This window comes from Lepisma saccharinum, chromosome 8, assembly GCF_977018435.1.
Source record: "Lepisma saccharinum chromosome 8, izLepSacc3.1, whole genome shotgun sequence".
NCBI classification, from domain to species: domain Eukaryota; kingdom Metazoa; phylum Arthropoda; class Insecta; order Zygentoma; family Lepismatidae; genus Lepisma; species Lepisma saccharinum.
In genome coordinates this window covers 45,372,721-45,393,885 of record NC_139236.1, presented here as the reverse complement: position 1 = coordinate 45,393,885, position 21,165 = coordinate 45,372,721, and the positions used below count along the sequence as shown (strand labels likewise).

The 21,165-nt window shown below is 35.5% G+C and overlaps 1 protein-coding gene across 2 annotated transcripts; it reads left to right on the top strand.

Moving 5' to 3' along the window:
* The first annotated feature begins 3,404 nt into the window (after window positions 1–3,404).
* LOC145990978 (uncharacterized) lies at window positions 3,405–16,845 on the top strand. 2 transcript variants are annotated; one of them, XM_083126578.1, is made up of 3 exons: window positions 3,405–3,539; window positions 9,785–10,708; window positions 14,590–16,845. In XM_083126578.1, the coding sequence occupies exons 2-3, from the start codon at window positions 9,846–9,848 to the stop codon at window positions 15,209–15,211; spliced, it is 1,485 nt and encodes a 494-aa protein (XP_082982704.1). In that variant the 5' UTR covers window positions 3,405–3,539; window positions 9,785–9,845; the 3' UTR covers window positions 15,212–16,845. The 2 variants fall into 2 exon arrangements, with proteins under 2 accessions (XP_082982704.1, XP_082982705.1); XM_083126579.1 differs by lacking the exon at window positions 3,405–3,539 and adding an exon at window positions 5,489–5,521.
* Window positions 16,846–21,165: the final 4,320 nt, after the last annotated feature.

Here is a 21,165-nt window from a genome sequence, read left to right as displayed (position 1 = left end):
TTTACCATTCTCCATAATGTAACTTTATTTTTGAAATTATCAAGTGAAAGAGGCAATATACAATCTAGATAAAATTTTACTCTGCATTTGAAACTTACTCTAAATTCGAAAGAATTCCCAACCTTCTTCATATATTTATTTACTGTACAATAATTTACGTACGGATCAAAGATCCATATGCAAAATTTTTTTGGAAAGTTTTATGTGCAGGAAGAATGATGAAATAGTTTGTAAAATAGTAGTTTCAGACTTTGAAAACGCAATTCCAGTTGTAATTTGCAGATATTTTAAATTTCTCTGGTTCAAATTTGGCTGCAAGTTATCGTTGTCATAGTTCTAAAAAGTATTTTTTCGTATTACGAACTTTACATACAAACGCGTGCAGAAGACGGGACAAAGTGTACAAGTACTAATTTAACCCTTAACAGGAAGTATGATTTTTTATTACATAATTGGAAGTATGTGTCTGACAGACACGGAACGCCGAAACTTTTGTTTCCTTGCAAAGTATTACATAGATTTATTGTTATAATCTAGTATTATAAAATTTATTTCAAAATACATACACAACGCAAGTGCTACGTAAGAAAAAATAACTATTATTGAGAAAAACTTTTCTTTTTTTATGAAAATGCAACTTTGTTTGTCTCCTTCCGTGTTTCTCTTGTTTCAGAGTCGTCAAATCACAGGCAGAGTAACAAAATTTAGAAACGCTTCACTGACATAGCTGATCTAAATATGGGTCTACCCATAGAATCAGTAGAAAATAGGAAAACCATATCCTCATGTCCAGACTTACAAATTGATGTAAGCATAAAAAGAGCTAAAAGTGCCTTTATTTCACACTTATGAGTTGGTCTGTAATTGCTCTTTTGATGCTCTTTGACTTTAATTCTTGTTTTCGCTAATTTTACATTTGTCCACAACAGAATATGATCAATAATGTCGTCATCAAAAATTAGAGACCAAATATCTTCCATTTGAGGATTTTCACCTAAATTTCTAACAATCTTTGTCAAGCTTGGAATTCCTCGTATTATATGTTGACGAGGAACACGTCTAGTCTTTGTTGGTTCTTTAGATTCCCAAGAATATCCTTCCTTACCTTGAAAGAAAGCTGGAACGTCATTCTCTTTATTTGTCCTGCAACTTACAGACGAAATACTAGCTTCGATATTACGACAATCTTCATCATCAGTGGAAGAACCATATGTCACAAGAATGAACATGGAGTCCACATCGAAATCATCATCAGAAAATAGATCTTCCATCTCCTCTTCTAGCCCGTCTTCTTCTTCCATTTCTTCCCACATTTTTGAAACCTTGGCGCAAAAATTGGGTTCACCCACTTTCGCTACATCGCTTAGTTTCCTTTTCCTAGATGTAGAAGGTCCTTCCTCCATTATAACTAAGTTCTAATCATCAACATCAATAATACTTGTGTGCAAGAAAACTCCACTACTGGAAGTACGTGTCCAAGGGACACGCAAAATAACTTACGTTATTGGAAGTATGTGCCTCTCAGACACGGTAGGTTACAAAAAAGCTCTTATCAGCTAACACACAAGCGCGACCGACAACAATGAATCACACCACCAAACTAAGAAAAAAAAATTATGAAGGTATTGAGGAGCTCGCTTCACAGAAACATACAGGGATGTCAGCACAACGAGAAAAAAAACCATGCGTGTCTGTCAGACACATACTTCCAGTAAAGGGTTAACTAAGTTAACCTACTCGAAATACTTGAGTGCTAGGAACATCAAACTTAAATGTCTTAATCCTACTAATTCAAGCCTATAGAAATAGATTTATGATCACACGGTAAATGAAACGCTTTGAGAATATCGATGAAAATATCTTAGTTTAATTAAACAATAAAGGAGAAAAGTTACATGAACTCACAATGATTGACCGTGCAACTGTACGAATCATTATTCGTTAAAGGACTTTGTCCGCAGATTTTCCATTTCCATTTCCATGTGTGTCTGAGTTGTATAACCGGAAAATATACTCCAAGACTGATATGCGACACACATTTGTACATTGACGAAGTAACTTGCATTACACTAATCTTCGATCTTGCTCTTTTTGACAGAAATGTACTACAAAGAAATAATGTAACACCCATTGGTTTATATTGAGTACAAGGGTACAAAATTATTCACAATATATTTGTGAAATACCAAAATTGAACGAAGTTGCAAAAATTTCAATAATGGGTGTAATATTCACTCATGTAATATTTACCATCGTGCATACAACGCTATGTAACTCGAATTGAAGATGTACTAAGTGAATTTCATTTCGAATAGCGTGAAAGTTAGTACACGATCTTCGAAATGCCCATTTCCGACAATAATATGAAAATCACATTCACAATCACAAATCACAATCAACATCGGTCTGTGTTAAATGAAATTGTTAATAATTATAAATCCGACTTACATAAAATGTACATAACAAATCAGTTAGGCTCACTACGTACTTCGCACTAGTTGAACACATTTTCAAGATATTGATGACTTTTCTTGTGGTACTGTCGGTTAGGTTACGTTGAAGATTTTAAACTTCTTTATTCAGTTAAATCAGGTTGATAGAGGTTGTTTGTAATCTTTAATTTATTTGCTTCATTATGCAGTTGGCTTCAGCACGTTCTTTGGTGGAAAATACAGAAATTCTGCTTTTAGATCTCGCACATAGTCTTCTTCACAATAATTGGCACTGCACACTTGCGTTTTTTACATTTCGTCTACAAGCATGAATCCACTGTTTACTTACGCAATTATCGACTGGAAATCTATGATATTTTATGTGAGTTCCTTTAGTTTTCTGGTTATAGTTTTCATAGCTTGCTACAGCACAATTAGACATGATTGCAGTCTACAAGTACAAAAATACAATTAAAATAAATCGAACGCTACAAAATCAACAACCTGCTTGTTCCGATTTTTGCGACGTGTTAGTAGCTAAATGTACCCCGCACCAAACTTACTGCACATAGCAACGAGCACCGTCAAACCCGATCCTCCCAGATGACGTAATGCATACGTACTTCACATAGCAACGAGCACCCCCTGGGTCAACACGTCCCTACAATATACCACAGATTACTCTACAGAAACTCCATATCCTATCAGGTTTTACTCGTCGCACATAAGTGAAACACCTTCTCGGTCAAGCGCAGTATTTCATCTGACGCAAGCCAAGTGCGGAATGCTTTCGTGGTTAGGTTAGAGTTGTTAGTTTTGAATCTCTTATCATAGCTACACTACATTTAGCCTAACTAACTACGAAAGCATTTAACCCTGACGTCAGAAGACGATTTCGGGGCTTGGACGAAGTGTTTGACTTACGTGCGATAAGTACGGTCCTGTCCTACCTGTTCCATGTTACTCTAAAGTAAAATATATAATCTGTGGCGTTAATCTGTGTGCATAATGCACCTAGACCTACGTAATATTTACAATTGTTGTGTTTAATCTATTGCCTAAACCTGTAGAAGACCATAGTATCAGGGTGTCTAGTTCAAAATACACGTGAGTAGTAATTGTTCCTTTTATTATTTTAGTAATCGTATGGTCATGTGGTGTGCAAAAATTGTTCGAAATTGTTCTTTCTTCACAGGCACAGTTATTATGTAGGCATGCTTCATCCTAGTAATTTTCTTCCGTTTTCCTATTGGGCGAATAACATTTTTTTTTTTCCTTTCAAAGCAAAAACTCTTAAATATACTTGGTGACACATGTTAATTAAGGAGGCACCTGAATAAACCATTCAGGGTTTTTGTGGAACATTTGCAGTTTGAAATTAGATTTGTAGAATGTTGGTTATTGGCATGAACAAAAATTGGTAACAGTTTCATACATCGGATACACATTTCTTCAATTTTACACAAGTAACTACGGTAGCATTATAGTATAAGGGAAACGGATTTCTTCAAATTTACAGGAGAAAGTACTTACGGAAATAATTTTCTGTAGTGTTGTGGAAGTTGGTGCCTACGTTTGATGACGTAAGCCCCTGTCAGTGTTTCAAACCCCCCTTTTTTTTTACATTTCCTGCCTAACGTAACCAAACCTAACCTAACTTTATCAGAAATGGTTCGTGGGGCTATCGGTTACCTACCGTGCATAATGGTTCGTGGGACTATCCGTCAGCTACCGGTGCATAATGTACAATTTCCACCGGTGACGAACATGATAGTAGGTATTTTTCGGTGAAGGTTGAAACACTGCATATCCACAACGTGAGTCAAGATGTGCCCGCCATATTTTGTGTTCCGGTAGCGAAGAAAGGAATAAAAAAAAGCAGGTAAAACTATCATAGCCGGGAATTGTCTGTAACTGTTGACATTCGTACTTACTTATTCTGCATTGCGAAAGATTGTTTAACAAGGGATTTCACTTTTTTTAACAAAATTAATATCTATTGTTGACATATCGAGTAATTATTGTTTGTTCTTTTCTCGCTTCCTGAACACTCAAAATGGCGGGTAAATCTTGACTAGCGTTGTATTTCAAATGGCAAAGCAGTGTTTCAACCTTCATAACAGAAAAATTCACGCATAGCCCCAAAAACCATTCGGGATAGTATGACCATCCACGAATAGCCCAAAAAACCATTGTGGATCGTATAACCATCCACAAATAGCCCCACGCACCATCATAGTAAGGTTAGCTTAGGTTGGGCAATATAGTGAAAAAACTGTTTGGAAACACGTCATCAGATGATCACAACATCCGGTTCAAGTACATGGAGGGAAATGCAAGCAACAGCTTTCATGCATCGGACTGACATTATTATAGAAAAATACATAAATTAGCGGCCAAATACATTGAAAAATGCAAGAAAACACTTCTATGACCTTCCGAAATTGAAGAAATCTGATTCCCGGCTTTGATAGTTTTACTAAAAAGCGCTCAGAATGTGAAAAATTGTGTTTGTTTTCGTGTTAAAAGCATAATGGCACCTTGAACTATGTTCCACAATACACAATTGGTAAGTACGAACCATGCGAAACACAAAATATCCGATTTTAATGTGTCTCCGATCTATGAAACTGGTACCCAAAAATTTATATCAGTCCATGTGGTTGGGGTATTGTAATACAAGGTGCATGGGTAAATGGGAATAGTTTGTCAAGGTATGCTGAATGGGCAACTTTGCAACACATCCACCACTGATTTGGGTGGCCACATTTGTAGGGGGGTCCCAGTGGGACAAGCATATTCCTTGCAACCTCTTGCCATGCTAACTTCAGCATTTTCCCAGCCTACCCTTAATTGCACTACACTAACCACTGACTTGTCCTCGTTCTTATCAATATTCAGTATTGTTGCTCATACACCATGTATTTTCATTTCCTATTTTAACTTTTGTCTTTTTTTTTCAGTATTGTTGTTGCCGTTAACTAATGTACAGATTTCCTTTTAGGGAGAATTCGCACGAAGCAACAAGTGACATGTGTCGCTTGAGAATTTGATCAATCGAATGCAGGCTTGTGCAGCCTGTCATGCTGGTAAGGTGTGAAACGTTTCTGCCAAATGGCTCGTTCCCAAGCAGTATGTGTTGCTTGTCCGATCAGTGCAAATTCTCCCTTATATTTGCACATTCTAACATCTACAATACAATGTCTATATCTCCATGTACTCACAGCCTTGCAAGGTTTTTCCAGTGACTCAACCCAACCTTAGACTAAAGTCACTTCTAGGGGGCAAACAATGACAGCCAAGGGCACCTACAGGGGGCACAAAGGGGCAGTTGCTCCCTCTATTTCAAATTTTATGCAACAAAAATACATTTCGTAAAATTTTCTTGATCACTTTGCTCGCAATGACTGCTTTTCTTAGTCTTATCAAGTTCAGAGCCCTAGCTAGGGGCAGCGGGAGTCTACCTGGGCCCCGAACAATCTAATTGTTTTCAGTTTGAAAAAAAAAAAAAATGATCTAAAAATTTTCTTGCTCGCTTCGCTCACAATGGCTGGTTGTTTTCTGTAATGCATTGTTTACCAGAGAGTAGTAAGACTTCTCTTGATTTTGTCAGGGTTGCTACGCGACTGGAAAACAGGGAAAAGTCAGGGAATTTTGCATATTTTCTGGAATTTACGTGCATTTTGGAGTTGCTGGAGAACCAGTTACAAAATGAACGAACGGTTCATTTCCACTTCCGAATTCGGTTCTTGTGATTCCAGTCCCCCCAAAAGATTCAGTTCAGAAACTTGTTCCTCTCGTCATTATGACTTCTGGTCTGTTACGTACAAAATGATGGTTCCTTCGCATTTCAATTCTATATTTATTCACTCTCGGATCTAGGTTCTTGGATCCGTTCATTTTGCGACTCATTCTTGTGAACCTGTTCAAGACTGGAATTTGGAGAGGCATGAGATTTTTCCTTAGAGAACAAGCTACTCAAGACGAAACCTACGCAGCAGCCATCCTCAGAATTTCTTGTGGAAAAAATGTTGCTTTAGCTTTGTGTGTGGTCTGCAATAAAGCTTGAAGAGCAGAATTTCACGGAACTGGCTGTGGTTGACGTCACACTGGACGGGTGCGGACGCCAAGTAAAAACAAGGAACTCACTACTTCGTTCCCCTCGTGAACCCGTTCAGAAGCAATCTGATCAACTAGTTCATTTGCTCGTTGTCGTAGTTTTTACATTGCAGAGATGTGTTACACCCAAGAAATTAGTGATTTTATGCAGTATCAGTGACGTCATTATTCGAATATGCACGTGTTTTGTGCATGTAGAACATGAGCCCAAGTTGCTTTTGTTTTATTACGATTTCATCATGCTACAAATGCAACTTTTACATGGTTCGATTTCGATTTATGTCTGTTAACACATACTGCAGAGTTTTAGGGATTACTTACGATTTTGTAAATATATGTTTTTGTGGTTAGGTTAGGAATGTCAGGTTTGGTTGTCTTAGAATTAAAATAAAGACCCTGAATTTTTTTTCAACATAAATAACTTTTTTCGAATCCAAATAGTGCTCATGATTTTAAGGAAGGTTCAAATTTCGTGTCACAATGATTGTCAAAATTCTATGATAATTAGTCTTTCTGCCTGTAAAATTTGAAGAAAAAATCATAAAACGTTCGGAACTGTTACCTTTTAAAAGACAGATTTCGATGTTTTCCGTAATATAAAATTGGTTCCAGCATGTGGAAAACTCAAATAATGGAGATATTTGATTCCAAAGTATGGCCCGCGTATATATTTTTTTTAGGTGTATGTTTGGTCACCGGCCCCATTCAAGTTCTGAATTTCCGTAATATGTAGCCTATTATTTTCAATAAATTAAAAAATATAATCATTAAACTTATTGCATATTTTCTAAAGGTACATGACCTAATTTTCTGTTGTTTCTCATTTGTATTCATATAGGCTAATTGAGGTTGTATACAAGTTACATTGTAAAGCTTTGATATATGCCACATTTTTTTTTTGTTTTTTTTTACACCATCTTAATTGTAATGACTTAGCGAAAATTGGGAAGTACAATAGTTATTTCTTTTTTCATTGAATAGGATTATATTAATCACTTGGTAAATTTTCAGCTAATAACTGTGTATATTCATATTCATAATAATTAACGTGCCTGCATATTTAATTGAAAAACATGAGGTTCAAAAGCAAAAATCATGACGACAAACAGGTCTGGAAAAATTTTATTTCTGTTCTGGAAAAGTCAGGGAATTTCACAATCAAAATATCGTAGCTACCCTGTTATGTCTTAAATGCATGAACAATTGTTGTAGGGAAAAGGAGCGTTCATATTTGAGAGACAATTTATGTAAGTTTTCCTGTTGGTTTACTATGAGATTGATGATTGTGTAATGTATTTAAATAATATATGTTATACATATATGTATTAAAGAAATTTTGAACACATATGCAATTTAGTGTTAACATGTTGCATATGTGTATTTTCTTATTTTACGCTGCTCCATGTTGCATATGTGTAAAACCTATATCATGCCTGAAAGCTATACATGTTACAGACACTAGTACAAAAAAATATATTCGGAATGCATTTATCAAGAAGCATTTTCTGTCTTTCAAAAATACATCTTGTGTGCTTGTTTTCATTATTAATGTGAAATTGAATGTTTTGGAAAAATATTTCAATATTTAAAATCATTTGTTCCAACACAAATGCTTTAGCACCAACTTCTACTCCTTTTTTGCTTAATTTACGAGAATAATAAGGTCTATGATATTACTACTACTCTTACTACTACTACAACTACTACTAATAATAGCAATGTACTTGTTATTATTATTATTGGTATGTTTATCCTGGTACTTCCTCTCCCCCCCCCAGACAAAAATTTGTGGTTGTGCCTCTGGGTTTCCTTATTGTATTGTTTTCCTTGTATTTGAAATTTGTAACAAGCTCTGTTCTGGCTTCACCAGAACAGCTGTACTCCATTCTTCTTTGTATAACTAAAATGTAAATGATACAATAGAGAGAAAAGAAGAAGAAAACAGCAGTATCTACAAACATTCACAGAAAAGACACCCAGGGTTTATTTTCAGGTACCTGAGCATAAGTACATACATCCAAATGAATGTATGCAGCTTGAAGCTGGGCATCTTTGAAGGGGGGGGGGGCATAAAGATGGCACGAACATGATTTGGACATTATAAATCTAAACCCAAGAAAAGGTTTGTCAGCTCACATCATCGAAGAAAAGCATTTTATTAAAAAGAGAAGGGTTATAAAAAGATTGACGGGAAACATAGAGTTGAATGTCTGGGAAGCTTCGTTCATTGCAGAAGAACACTGGAATAAATTAAATAATGAAAATGGTAATGTAGATCCAGTATGGAGTTTTCTTTTTTACATATGGAGTAAGCCACCATCTTTAAAATGTAATGTAACAGAAAACATCAAGAGAGTTTGTGAAAACAATGATGAATTTGAATTACCTGATGATATTTGGGATTCATAATTTTAAATTTAAAAAATAATGTGATCAAATTTTTTTTTATCTGAAATAAAAATAAAACGAGACTGCTTCTTTTCACAGTTAAGTTGCTATATTACAACAATGTAACATTGACAACATCCATTATATAACGGATTCTTTTTGTTTAAAAAATTGCTAACCCTTGTTCTAACTGTATCTTTAGTCAAAATGAAAATAAATGTCTGATGAAGGGAGCGTGTGTTCTCCTGAAACGTCACAACAAAAAACTGTTTTCTTATGCTTGTAATAACCGTAAACTACAGGAAAATAATTCTACAATGCAAGCAATGCGTACGTACAAGAAAAACTGGTATAAACATTGTCACTAATTTATGAGACAATAAAAAAAGTAAATGCTGTACAGTATTCCTTTTACTGAGTAGAAAACACGTAGGCCTAAAGTAAGAACCGAACTGTTAAAATATATTATTGGCCTACAAAACGAAAAAAATGTAAAAGAAATCTGTAATTTTTCTGCACTTTTTCTTCAATTGACTTTTTATGAGCAAAGTCACGCCATTTCTTAACAAACATAACATCAACTGCAAGGCGGAGGGGTCGGGTCAAACCAACCGAAGCCGAACTAGAGGGTGCCTACTGTGTGTGTATATATTCATTCCTTCCAACATCACTGCGAAGGCTGTGTGACCTAAGACTTTGTGTGCTTTGTATCTTAAAGCAAACATTTTGTGGAACAAATTACTCAATTTGATTCACATACTTATCGGTAACTTTACATTGAAAATCCTTAGTAAGCACAAACAGTTGGGGATTAACATATTCATTTTTCATATTTATTTTTGCAGGTTTATACAATGACAGTGGAGTGGGTTGTTCATAAATTTTAGCTTTCAAGATTTTATTGCAATGGCCGACTTAAGCAAAAGTATCAAGAGTGCCTTCACCAAGTCAATTTCCATTGAAAGACTGAAGAATGCAATTGAATTGAAGTCAACAAGTAGTTGCTCACAAGATGAAGAGGAGACCTTGGATGTTGAAATCAAACCTTCCAAATTGGATACAAAAACTGTTGATTTCACCAATAGCTTAAAGACTGCCTTCATAAGAACTATTCCTATCGAAAGACTACAAAAAACCAGTGAATCCAAACCAGTAGCATGCAATTCTAGACAAGGCACAAAACGTACTTCCATTGATGACAACAAAGGACCAGTATTTACATTAAAAGAAAGCATAAAATCTGCATTTACAAGGAGCATTCCTATTGAAAGATTGGAAAGCACCAGTGATTCCAACCCAGTGGAAATTAATTCCAGTAATGGAGATATTTCTATGTTGGAAGATGAACACCCTGCCTCAGAATCTGATAGGGACACAGAATACCAATTTCATGAAAATTTTATTGGATCTCCAGCAACTTGTGATATTTCGAAGTGTGAAATTGATGAGCAGGAAGAATCACATGCGGATGGTCAAGAAAATTGTGCAGATGCACCAAAGACTGTATTTCTTCAATGCAATATTAAAGAAGAGGAGGAAGATATGGAAGATGAAACAAGTATGTTTTGTGAAAATGACCTCATAGAAACATGTAAAGAAGAGGTAAAGAATGAAGGGGGATTTGCAGCAGTCTATTTGAATGAATCAGGCCACTCATCTTCCATGGCATATGAGGAAGTCGAGGATAAGCCAGTTATTCCAAGTGATAAGGATATGTTGCAGACTTCTACATCTGGAGGCTCAGAAACAATAAAGATCCCAAGCGCAAGGTGAGTGGTTTAGGTTTTCATAACAAGATTTATCCTTTTTTATATTTTGTAACTGTTAAAACCAGTGGCAGCAATTGAGTTCCTAAACTAGGTGGGGGTTACTTTCCTTTGGTAGGTAAGGTTTAGCATAGTGTGGGGGTGACTACCCATGCCCCCCCCCCCCCCCCTTAATTGCTGCCACTGGTTAAAACTTATTAACCCTCAGTGAAGCACGAACTATCTTTCTTCATTTACTAACTTACTAATTGATAGCAATGTATTCGGCTAGATCAGATTTGCCAAATATAACTTTATCTACTGGTACTACAAGCAACTTTGCAATCAGATATGTTGACAATTGTAAACTACTTTTCATAAAGAAAATTAATAACTCAGAAGTAGCCAACAATATCCGACTAAAAAATGTCACCAGTGGGAAAAAATGGAATGGTAGTAATTATTGCTTCATTCTTTTCAAATAATTTGGGTAGTAACCACATAATGGTTGGACACAAGTGCTTGTATTAAATCTGACCTTGTTCCTTTTGTCCTTGAAAACTTACTTGGAGGAGAGTGCAGGTCACCATAGCATCCATTTTGTTCCTGCTGTGATTTTAAGAAAAACATCACTTTAGTATTGTGCAAGTATTTATGTGTGATAGTGTAAAATATGTTGAAATTCATTTTTTAAAACTGGCAACTGCCACGTTAGTGTTATTTCACAACTGCATATGCGTCGGAAACATGATTAGGATGTATCATTGCACATATAAACACTTCCTTGCAACAATTAACATTTTACAATATTATTGTATGTGAGTAGGTTAGCTATCTATCTTATAATTTTTCTGCTTTGTAGCCTTGAAGAAGTACAGTTTTTTTATTCTTTGTTAGGTTATCTTACTATTTCTGCAGATCCTTTTTTTTTCACATATATGGTCCACTTTTTAAGCCAAAAATATGGCTCCCAACAACTTAAATGTACAAGCCTGTCAACTTATCTAACCTGCTTTCTGGTATGAAAACCGACAGATTGAATTGAAACATTGATTTGCACTTATCTCTAAAGATTAAAATGCTTATAGACTGTGCAACAATTACCCAGATAACTGACGTCAAGTTCCCAATTTTGCACACTGTAATATGGTGTATGTTTAAACCAAGAATGTAGGAGAAAGGACCCTACCTTAAATTTCCAGTCGAGGCACAGAAAACTGAGTAAGATGTAACTTTGAACTCTAGGTCTAGCTGCAATTAGCCTGTCTGAGCATCAAGTGGACCAGGTGGAACTTATGAAAAACATTTGGTGGACACAAACACTTTCAGTTATAAGTTCACAAAGAAATCTCATAAATCCTCCCATCCTAATATTAGGAAGTTTCATGGGAACTGTATTTTCTGAAAGCTTTTTTCAGTTGGAAAAGTCAGAATAAATTAAACAAGGTACCCCTTCAATGAAAAACTTGAATAGTTTTTTTTTTTATCATAAGCTTCCTTGCATACTTTACATAACAACACTTTTTTATTGGCATTGTAAAAATCCCTGCCATGAATTTTGAGAAGTTCTATCTTTGTTTTCAAAATCACAATAACCTGAAATACTTGAACTTGGTAAATCAGTAATAGCAGATTTCCAAACCGAAATTAAATATACAGTATCGGAACACCTACGGTTGATTGATTACAAATTTATCCATGATAAATAACACTAAGGGCCAGTTTTTCATTGTCCAGTTATTCTTTCTGCTAACTATCTGCCACTTGGAGATAATCGCCACTCTTAACCAGGACCGGTTTTTTCAATGTGAAGGTAACTGGGAGTTAGCGAATCGTGAGTTTGTACTCCAAAATAGTATGTTGGTAATGCTGAAGTGTGGAAAAATAGGGAATCGATCTGTGGGCCATCTATTAGTATAGTTTCAAACTGCGTCGATTGGCACACAGCTTGGCGTTCAAATATAGAACTACAAGCGCGCCATGCCCGAAAGCACGTTATTTGGAACAATTGCTGCTTATACATTCTGTGTGCTTACAAAATAAATTAATGAAAACAAGCACTACAGATTTAGCTTTCTTCTAATAAAAGTCAATTCCATGTAAAGGAAATACTGTTATGAGGTGCAAGCACAGATACTTTCTTGTAGAAGAAGCGAAGAACTCTGAAGTCGAAACATTAATAATATATGTCTGCTGATATAAACACTATTAATATGTAGATATTGTAGATTTGACTGCATGCTTTGTACTTCTCTATGCATGTTTGTTGAGCGAAAAAAGACATGTTAGTAAGTATGCTTTGTAGGTCAAGTTCTAAAAATATAAAAGTACGAGTAATAATAATTTTAAAATTTACTGTAATGTTTTTTCGGAGAAGATCGTTCAACAATAAAACATGAATTGAAGGCAACACACGTAATAAATTATTTGACAAAAAAAATCTGTGACCAGGACTGGAACTCATATTACAAAACACAACATGCTCCGCAAGGTGGTCACGCTAACCACTACACCAAATTCCCGTTTGGAGATTCACCCGTCTGGTAGAACGGATATCCTTGTCACAAATTTTCCAACACAACTTCACCAAGCGAATTCTAGTAAGTACGCGGCTTAATTTCCATATTTGCATGTACATTGGTAAGCTCTGCCAAACAAAACAAGTCTTCTTTTGTGCCAATTTAACATTTTTATGAATCATATCTTGTTTAATCTGACAGTGAAGTTGCGAGTGTGTAACTTCGATAGCTGCATGAGGCAGCCATGTTGCTTCGCAACTTCCAGTTAGGCTGGTAACTGCAAGAAGAAGTAGCAATAAAGATAATCACCACCAGAGTTCCAGTTACGAGCTAACTGTACATTCTTAAGTGGACATTGAAAAAGCTGCCCTAAGAAAACCACAGCCATATTACACCAATGTTCACGCAAGCCCAAGCTTTCTTCAACTGATTCATTCCATGTGAGTTGTGTTTGGTAAACCCTACTCCTCTATCGCCCAAGAATGTCGACACTTGTCCGTTGTTGCTGCCATGCTGCATACCAGATTAACTGACCTGACAGTCTGGCTTGAAAATTACGAACGCAAGCCACCTGACTAGCAATAGGAGAGATGAATAAAGCTCACACAAACAATGCATCCTCACTTTATTTTTAAAACATATATACATTGTTATTTACTAATTTTAATAAGCAATCCGTGAATCATGACAATAAATGTATAATAATACGTTTTTGGGTGAACTTGGGCTCCACGGGTCCATATAGGATGGTGCCACTGAAGTGAACTCAAACTGAACATTGAGTGCTCGCATAATAATATTTCTAACAAAGATCCTCAATTTGAATGCCATGCTGGATATGGATGATGCTTTATGTGTATCTATTTAGTTTCCTCTAATTGTGTTTCATCATTGTTGTTATTTACATAAAATAATGGAAAACAAGACAGGTAAGGGCAGAATTCAAGAGACAATAAATACATGCAGTACCCACAAACTTTCACAGAGCGTAGAGGACTTTAAGACAAAAACCTTCCTTTTATAAAGTTTTGCTTGGTGAGGTCCACATTTTCTAGAAATACACACACAAACTTATTTTCCAACTATCCCCCGTATGTTTTCAAGCTTACTCCCTCAAGGAATCAATTTTTCTTCAAATTTCTGAAAGACTATTTTCTTAATGCAAATTATGTGACACTCAAAATGGAGCTCATGTCCAGAAGAAAGAGGATGCCTGGTAACAGTATGCATAAAAATAAGACCTCAACTAGCATAACATTATTAAGGAAATTTGTTTGCCTTGATGTTCTCTACATGCTATGAAAAGCTGGTGGTAGTATACGTTGACATGCTATATGTGTGTATTGTGTGCATTGGTGTAACTATTTTTTGTTTTCTTTTCTGCAGACCATCTACTTCTGTGGAACCAGTAATTCCAAAGCCAGGGTGCTCATCGAGTGTCGTCAGACCAGTCCTAAATGGCAGAATCAATCAGAGAAAGACCAAAAGTGTTCAGATGACAAAGGTTGAAGTACTCTGTCAGTATTGCGGAAAGGGGTTCACGAAAAAGTTCCTGCTTGATATGCACATGACCATCCACATGAAGGAAGAGTTATACATTTGCGAGTATTGTGGCAAATCCTTTTCCGACAGAACACATCTCACCACGCACCTGCAGAACCACAAGAAAGGGGAACCGTTTTCGTGTGATCTTTGCAACAAGTCTTTCTGCTACAAGAGTTCTCTGGTTGTTCATAAGATGTGCATACACAATAACAACAATAACAAATACAGCTGTGAACTTTGTGGGAGGACCTTTGCCAGGAAGAGCTATTTGACTCTGCACAATGTTGTCCATTCAGATGGGAACTTTTTCTCTTGCAAACTTTGCAAAAGAAAATTTCGTGAGAAAAAGCACTATGACAGCCACATGGAAAATCACTTTTTGCGGAAATTACTTTTGCTAGTTGAGTCTGAAGGTGATGGGTCTGGTGCTAGAAAGAATGCAAAGAATTTGAAAAAAACTTAACAAATAGCTATGTTTTCAGTGTTTTTAGGTCATTCACGTAGGAACTTTACTACAAATAGATTTGTAACTGTAATGAATTCACTACCAACTGCAGGTAGTCGCATATTTTACGTATTTCATTTTTTTATTATACTTTTAAGCTAGATAGCGTATCATTTTTATGTAATGGTATTTTGAATTATCATTGATTTTTAATTGTTTATCAAATCAAAATTGGCACAAAAATTGTTATTCCATCTTGATTTTAAAACTTTGAATGAACGACGGGAATGTTCAGTGAGGTAAATACGAAAAATTTTCCATTCTGTGTTCTTAAATGTCGTAACCAGTATAGATTTTCATCCCTTGTTGTAAGGGAAAATGACACTATTTAACATCTGTATAAAATGCAAATAGAATTTATATTTTAACACACATCTATTTATGTAGAACAATGAATGGCATTTTGTCTCGTTCACAATCAACTACATACCTAGTACAGATTTCAGTTTACATAGCAAGAACTCATTTAATACTGGATTAGTAGATCAATTTGCTTAATTTTTTTCATTAATCTTTCTCATTGATTTTGTTGATTACTATTAAAGTTTTCTTAGCAGAATTTGGTTTATCTGTCACTTTATATTTTATAAAGTATGCACTCCTTCGTGGGAAAATGTAGGAATTTCCTCTAACTTTGCCATTGGGTGACCATATTGCCATGTTCAATTACTGGAAGCATCAAATTATTCAACTTTACACATTTCTTATTCAGAGTGGAGAAAGGCAAACTACCAAAAAAGAAATTGCTGGCAAATTCTTTGTAGCTATTATTATTATCCCCATTTTTGCACTTGCTCAGCACAAACTATAGTGTTCACACCTTATTGACAGACAAGTCTTTCATATCTGTCATTTATATAAGATGTGATATTACATTCTTCCACACAGATATAATATTGATGTATTCCGTGGCAAAGGTCTTCTCTCAGTTGGTTGCATCGCCAAATGCATTCTTCACATACTTAACCTGAAATTCCAAATGTTTTCATGTGACATTTCTTTGATGTATTTGATTCCAACTTTCATATCTTGTAGTAACTCTGTAAAGCAGACTTTTTCCTTCATTTACCTTCTGCCTCTGCCACAAACTAACCTTGTACACTATTGTGTCTATTTTATCTGTTTCTAGCTGCTGTTGTAATTCACAAATTTGCTCTCACAACCTCATATCACTTGGTTTTACCTCTGAACATTATGGCAACACACATGAAGAAATCTTTTTAAGTATTCACCAAGGAGAAATTTGAGTAAAACTGGCTATCATAGAACTTGAAGTATCAACCTGAGTGTAATGGGGATTAGCATTTCCCATAAATATATGGTATCATATAACATATCATTTCTAGAGTATAAACATTTTGCTCATAATAGCAGTAGTATCTTATGAAACCAACATTAATATTGTTTGTTACATATTATTATTATTCTCTTAGCTTTCATGCAACTATGTTATTTCTTAGATATATCATTTTTTTAAATAAGTATTTTATATAAATAATTAATCTATATATTTTAATTAATCAGATATGACCTATTGTACAACTTTCAATTGCACTGTATTTTCTGATGAGGTTAAAATTTTAATAAAATTTTTCTCTAGAAATTGTTTGATTTTCCTGTAGAAACCTATTGGACTTTTAACCACTGTGTTATTTTTAAAATTACCAACGTTTCTCTATATAGACACCATCCCCAAACACATCATGTGTCCAGGGATTACAATGTGATTTAGTAGATCACACACTACCCTGAAGATGGAGGCAGAATCAGCCTCCGAAACGATGGTAATTTTTAAAAATAACAGTGGTTAAAAGTCCAAAACTAAGAATGAATAAATCACCACTGATCAGCTACAAAGAAGTATTCAAAGAAAACCCCAGCTGAAGAAGTCTCAGAGTATGTGAGAAAATGGAGTGAAAGGCCACGTACTGCAACTGATGGAGGTCATCGGAATCGTGTTCAGCTGGGGGTTTCTTTACGAGCATGAACAGCCCAATATCACACACTATTGATGTCTACTCATTCATCTCCATAAAATGCCTTCAGTCTCAGATGAATGTTAATTTGTAGCACATTTTCTGCAGTTAGAATCTTGATCACGGCATGCTACTTCAGGTGCTACACCGACATTGCATGGATACATGATGCCATTTTCCTCGCTATAGTTCAGCACCCCCTGCTGATAGAAGTTTGAAACCTTCAATGGAGAAGCAGGAAAGTCTTATAAGTGCAATGTATGGTTGCTCAAAATCCAAAATGCGTTTATAAGGTAACAAAAAAAATAAAAACATAGGAAGCTTTACTTTTCAGCATGCCCTCGTATATATATTTTATTGTAGATCCATTTCAGGATTGTAATGTTGTTGATTGACATTCCAAATTACAGTTTGCAGAATTTTAACACAAAATGTTAATAAAAAATGAAATTGGGCATACTATATTTAATGCAAAATATTGAATTTTTCACGAGTTTTGTATCTCTTAAACCAATTGAATCTCAAACTCAAAATTTTTATTGAAGTTACTTATCATGGAGTACTGTATTGTGTACAAATTTCAGATTTTTAAACAACTGCCCACTAGAGATATTTAAGAGCCCGTATCAGCGTCGCTCGAAAAAAGCAGCGGACAGATGTCATTTATTCTTCCTAGTCTTGCCAATATTGATTCCATTTCCCCCTTCGAAGGCAAATCCATTGCATGGGAGACCTTTGCTTGAGGGAGGGGTTGCAGACCACATGGTTCCCTGTCCGCTACTCTCCCCCCGCTCAAGAGTCTGACCATAACAGGTTTCCTGTTACAAGGCAAAACTTTTTCCGAGTGTCTGAAAGAAGAAAAACCATAGACGAGAAAAACACACATTGACGAACATCGCAATACAACTGAGAGCCAAGGACTATTTAGGGGAGACGGGGTGTCCAGGGAGTCCGAATCTTCCACAAAAGAGACTTACGAAGTACTAAAATTAAATAATGTAAATATGCTTCTTTTCTTTAGCATCTGTCGTATAATCGAGAAACGTGTATTTCCGTCAAACATATTCTAAGGGAAGGATTACATTGGGGTCAAACAACTTTGGATGACTGTATCAAATAAGATTTATGCACACCACTACTTAAGTAATATGATTAAATATTAAATTAAGAGCTTTTCATTTTGTCAAATGGATCTAACATCCTTTTTCGTTATTCAAACAATATTCAATTCCTTATCTGTTTCACAATCACCTTGCCAGGACAGTTGTTTTTATACAAATTGAAGCGATCTGAACTATTCATGAGCTAGATAATGAATATGTGCGGTTATATTCCTATTCATATGCCGTCTTTTTCCCATTCATGTAATAACAATATTAATTAATATTTTAATTATTAATTTAATATTACAGTTATTTTAATTTGTTTTTATTATTAGAAGAAGGTACCAACATCATAGGCATGCGCAAACTCTCTGATAAGGGGGGAGGGGGCAAAAGCCTTGAAAATTCAGTCAGATCGGGAAAGAAAACCTCATTTTATCTCACTGTTTTAGTTTTTTGCATGGATGTGATATATATATATATATATATATATATATATATATCGGCTAAGGGGAGCTTAGATCTGTTGTTGGGGTTTCATCCCCCCTAACCTCCTTGTAGCGCCGTCCCTGGCTGTATGTATTTCGTCCAATGAGTACAAGCTAGCAAAAACTGTGAATTTCGACAAGTTTGTAGATAATTCTGCAGCTGTTCATAAAAAGAGACGTACGCGTATTTTATTAGTTTCTTGCTGTGGTTCATTTTCCCATTTCAGCAAAAAAGTATTCACACTCTTTGCATACGGTGAGTAAATGTGGGGGAAGGAAGAAGTTCCCCCTTAATAGTCTCACTTAGAAATTCAGTGCAGAAGAATCTAATAACCGTTCTTAAACAACATTATGCTTTTATAGAAATAAAAGTATATACTATTTTCAAACCTACGAAAGTTCGAAGTAACTATGTAAGGAAAGGGTAGTGAATTACTTCCTATGTAATTGGACTCTCCCACTAGCAAATTTCTTATTAACACCTCCACATATTTCATTATTTAGTTGTATTATCTGTATGTGTCTGCAGAATAAATTGCCCATATATTGCACATGAATAAATTATGTGTAGTTCTTTTGAATTTGCGGTACTAAACCACGTTTATACGTACATTAGTCTTTGAACGACAGAGATGGAAAATAAAGTGCCAGCAGAGAACAATGGTGCCACTTAATTTGAAATTTATCTTATAAAGTGATTTTAGGTGGGTCGGGACACACACGACCCTGTTTTGTTCCCACCAATGTAATAAAAACAGTGAGATGGAATGAGGGCTTTATTTCGTCAGCTGAACTCTTATCAAGGCCCTTGCTCCCCATAATCGGAGGATCTGAGACAGAAATAGTGTTATTTGTCGTATATCCAGAAAGTTGATTGATTTGCTTTATTTTACTTCGCTTTTTGTGCCACTTTTGGCCAATTTGCGAAGATGGGGATGAGTGATGATATGATGAAATTGATGAATGGACACTCACAAACATCCATGCCCAAGCCGAAATTCGAACCAGGGACCCCTGGCGTCATAGCGCGATGTGCTAACCACTCCCCCACGGTGGCCGGCCCCAGAAAGTTGAAAGTGAATGAATTTTGTATGGTCATTATCAATAGTAAGTCTGTCATATTATTCCACTAAATAATGTCTTTGGAAAAGAAAAAACAACAAATAATTAATGTATTTTATTTTACATAAGACCTATGCCTAAAAGTATTTTTGTATATGATGACACAGAACTATCTTATGTTGTGATTTCTGACTGTAACATATATATGTAATTGGTGATAAAATAACGCAGTAAAGTATTAAGTAAATATATTTTATCCCCCTACTTACAAATCATGAAAGGAGTCAAATTCGAAATTAAATTGAACGGACGTTCAAAATTTTTAAAAATAGCACTATTTCCATAACAGATCATCAAGTATTTTTTACCATTGACCCTCAGGAATATCTCAAACTTACAATGAACGTTCATTGAACTTATTTATGATCGACACAGCTAAAAAGTCATTCATTTGCATGACTGGATGATAATCCACCACCAGATAGAATTTACACAATATTTACCTAAAAACTTTGGGTAAAGTTACTTCACCCTAAAAAAAATCCCTTGGTAATGGACTTTCGTGTTCTCAAAAAGAAAAGTTATAATTTGGCACAATTTTTCTTTCGCGGGCAAACCTTTTGTAAAGGTGTACTTCAGTCTGTGCAATCAGCCCTTCCCATTTGTGAACAATATACTGGGGAAATCCACCGTCCTTCACTGTTGTCATTGTACTACAACCCCATCGTGATTTAGTATGATGATACCGCGTAGTGAAGAACTGTTTACAAGCATCGCCCAAACCATTGATTCTCCCCCCAAAACCTTTCCCTGCCTTCTTTTTTCTTTTCCTAGCTCTCAGCATGCGGTTTTCTTGCCACTTGAGGAAGACTGGCCGATTGTGAAAGAAAAAAGGAACGGGAGAGGAGGGGGGTTCATGAGGGGCGCGAGCGGTACAGAGGGAGAAACGGCTAGCGCGACCAGCTTAGAAAAGTCGAAGTTAAAATTTACATACATTGCTCTGTACGTCGACAAACTACAGACATTCTAAAGAAAATTATGTAAGATCAGTTTCATTTCTTTGCTGTAGAAGAACAGTAGAAGCTTTCTTGTTCTTTAAAATGTTGATTTAAGTTATTACATATAATTGGCGAGCAAGTGAATTTTACGAAATTGAGATAAGGAAAGCTACGTAATAAATAATGTATTTTAAAAAAGGCTTAACGACATAACAAATTTCATATTTGATCTTTAACTCAGTAAAATTTAAATGCCACACACTTGACTGTTCGAGTACAGAAGGT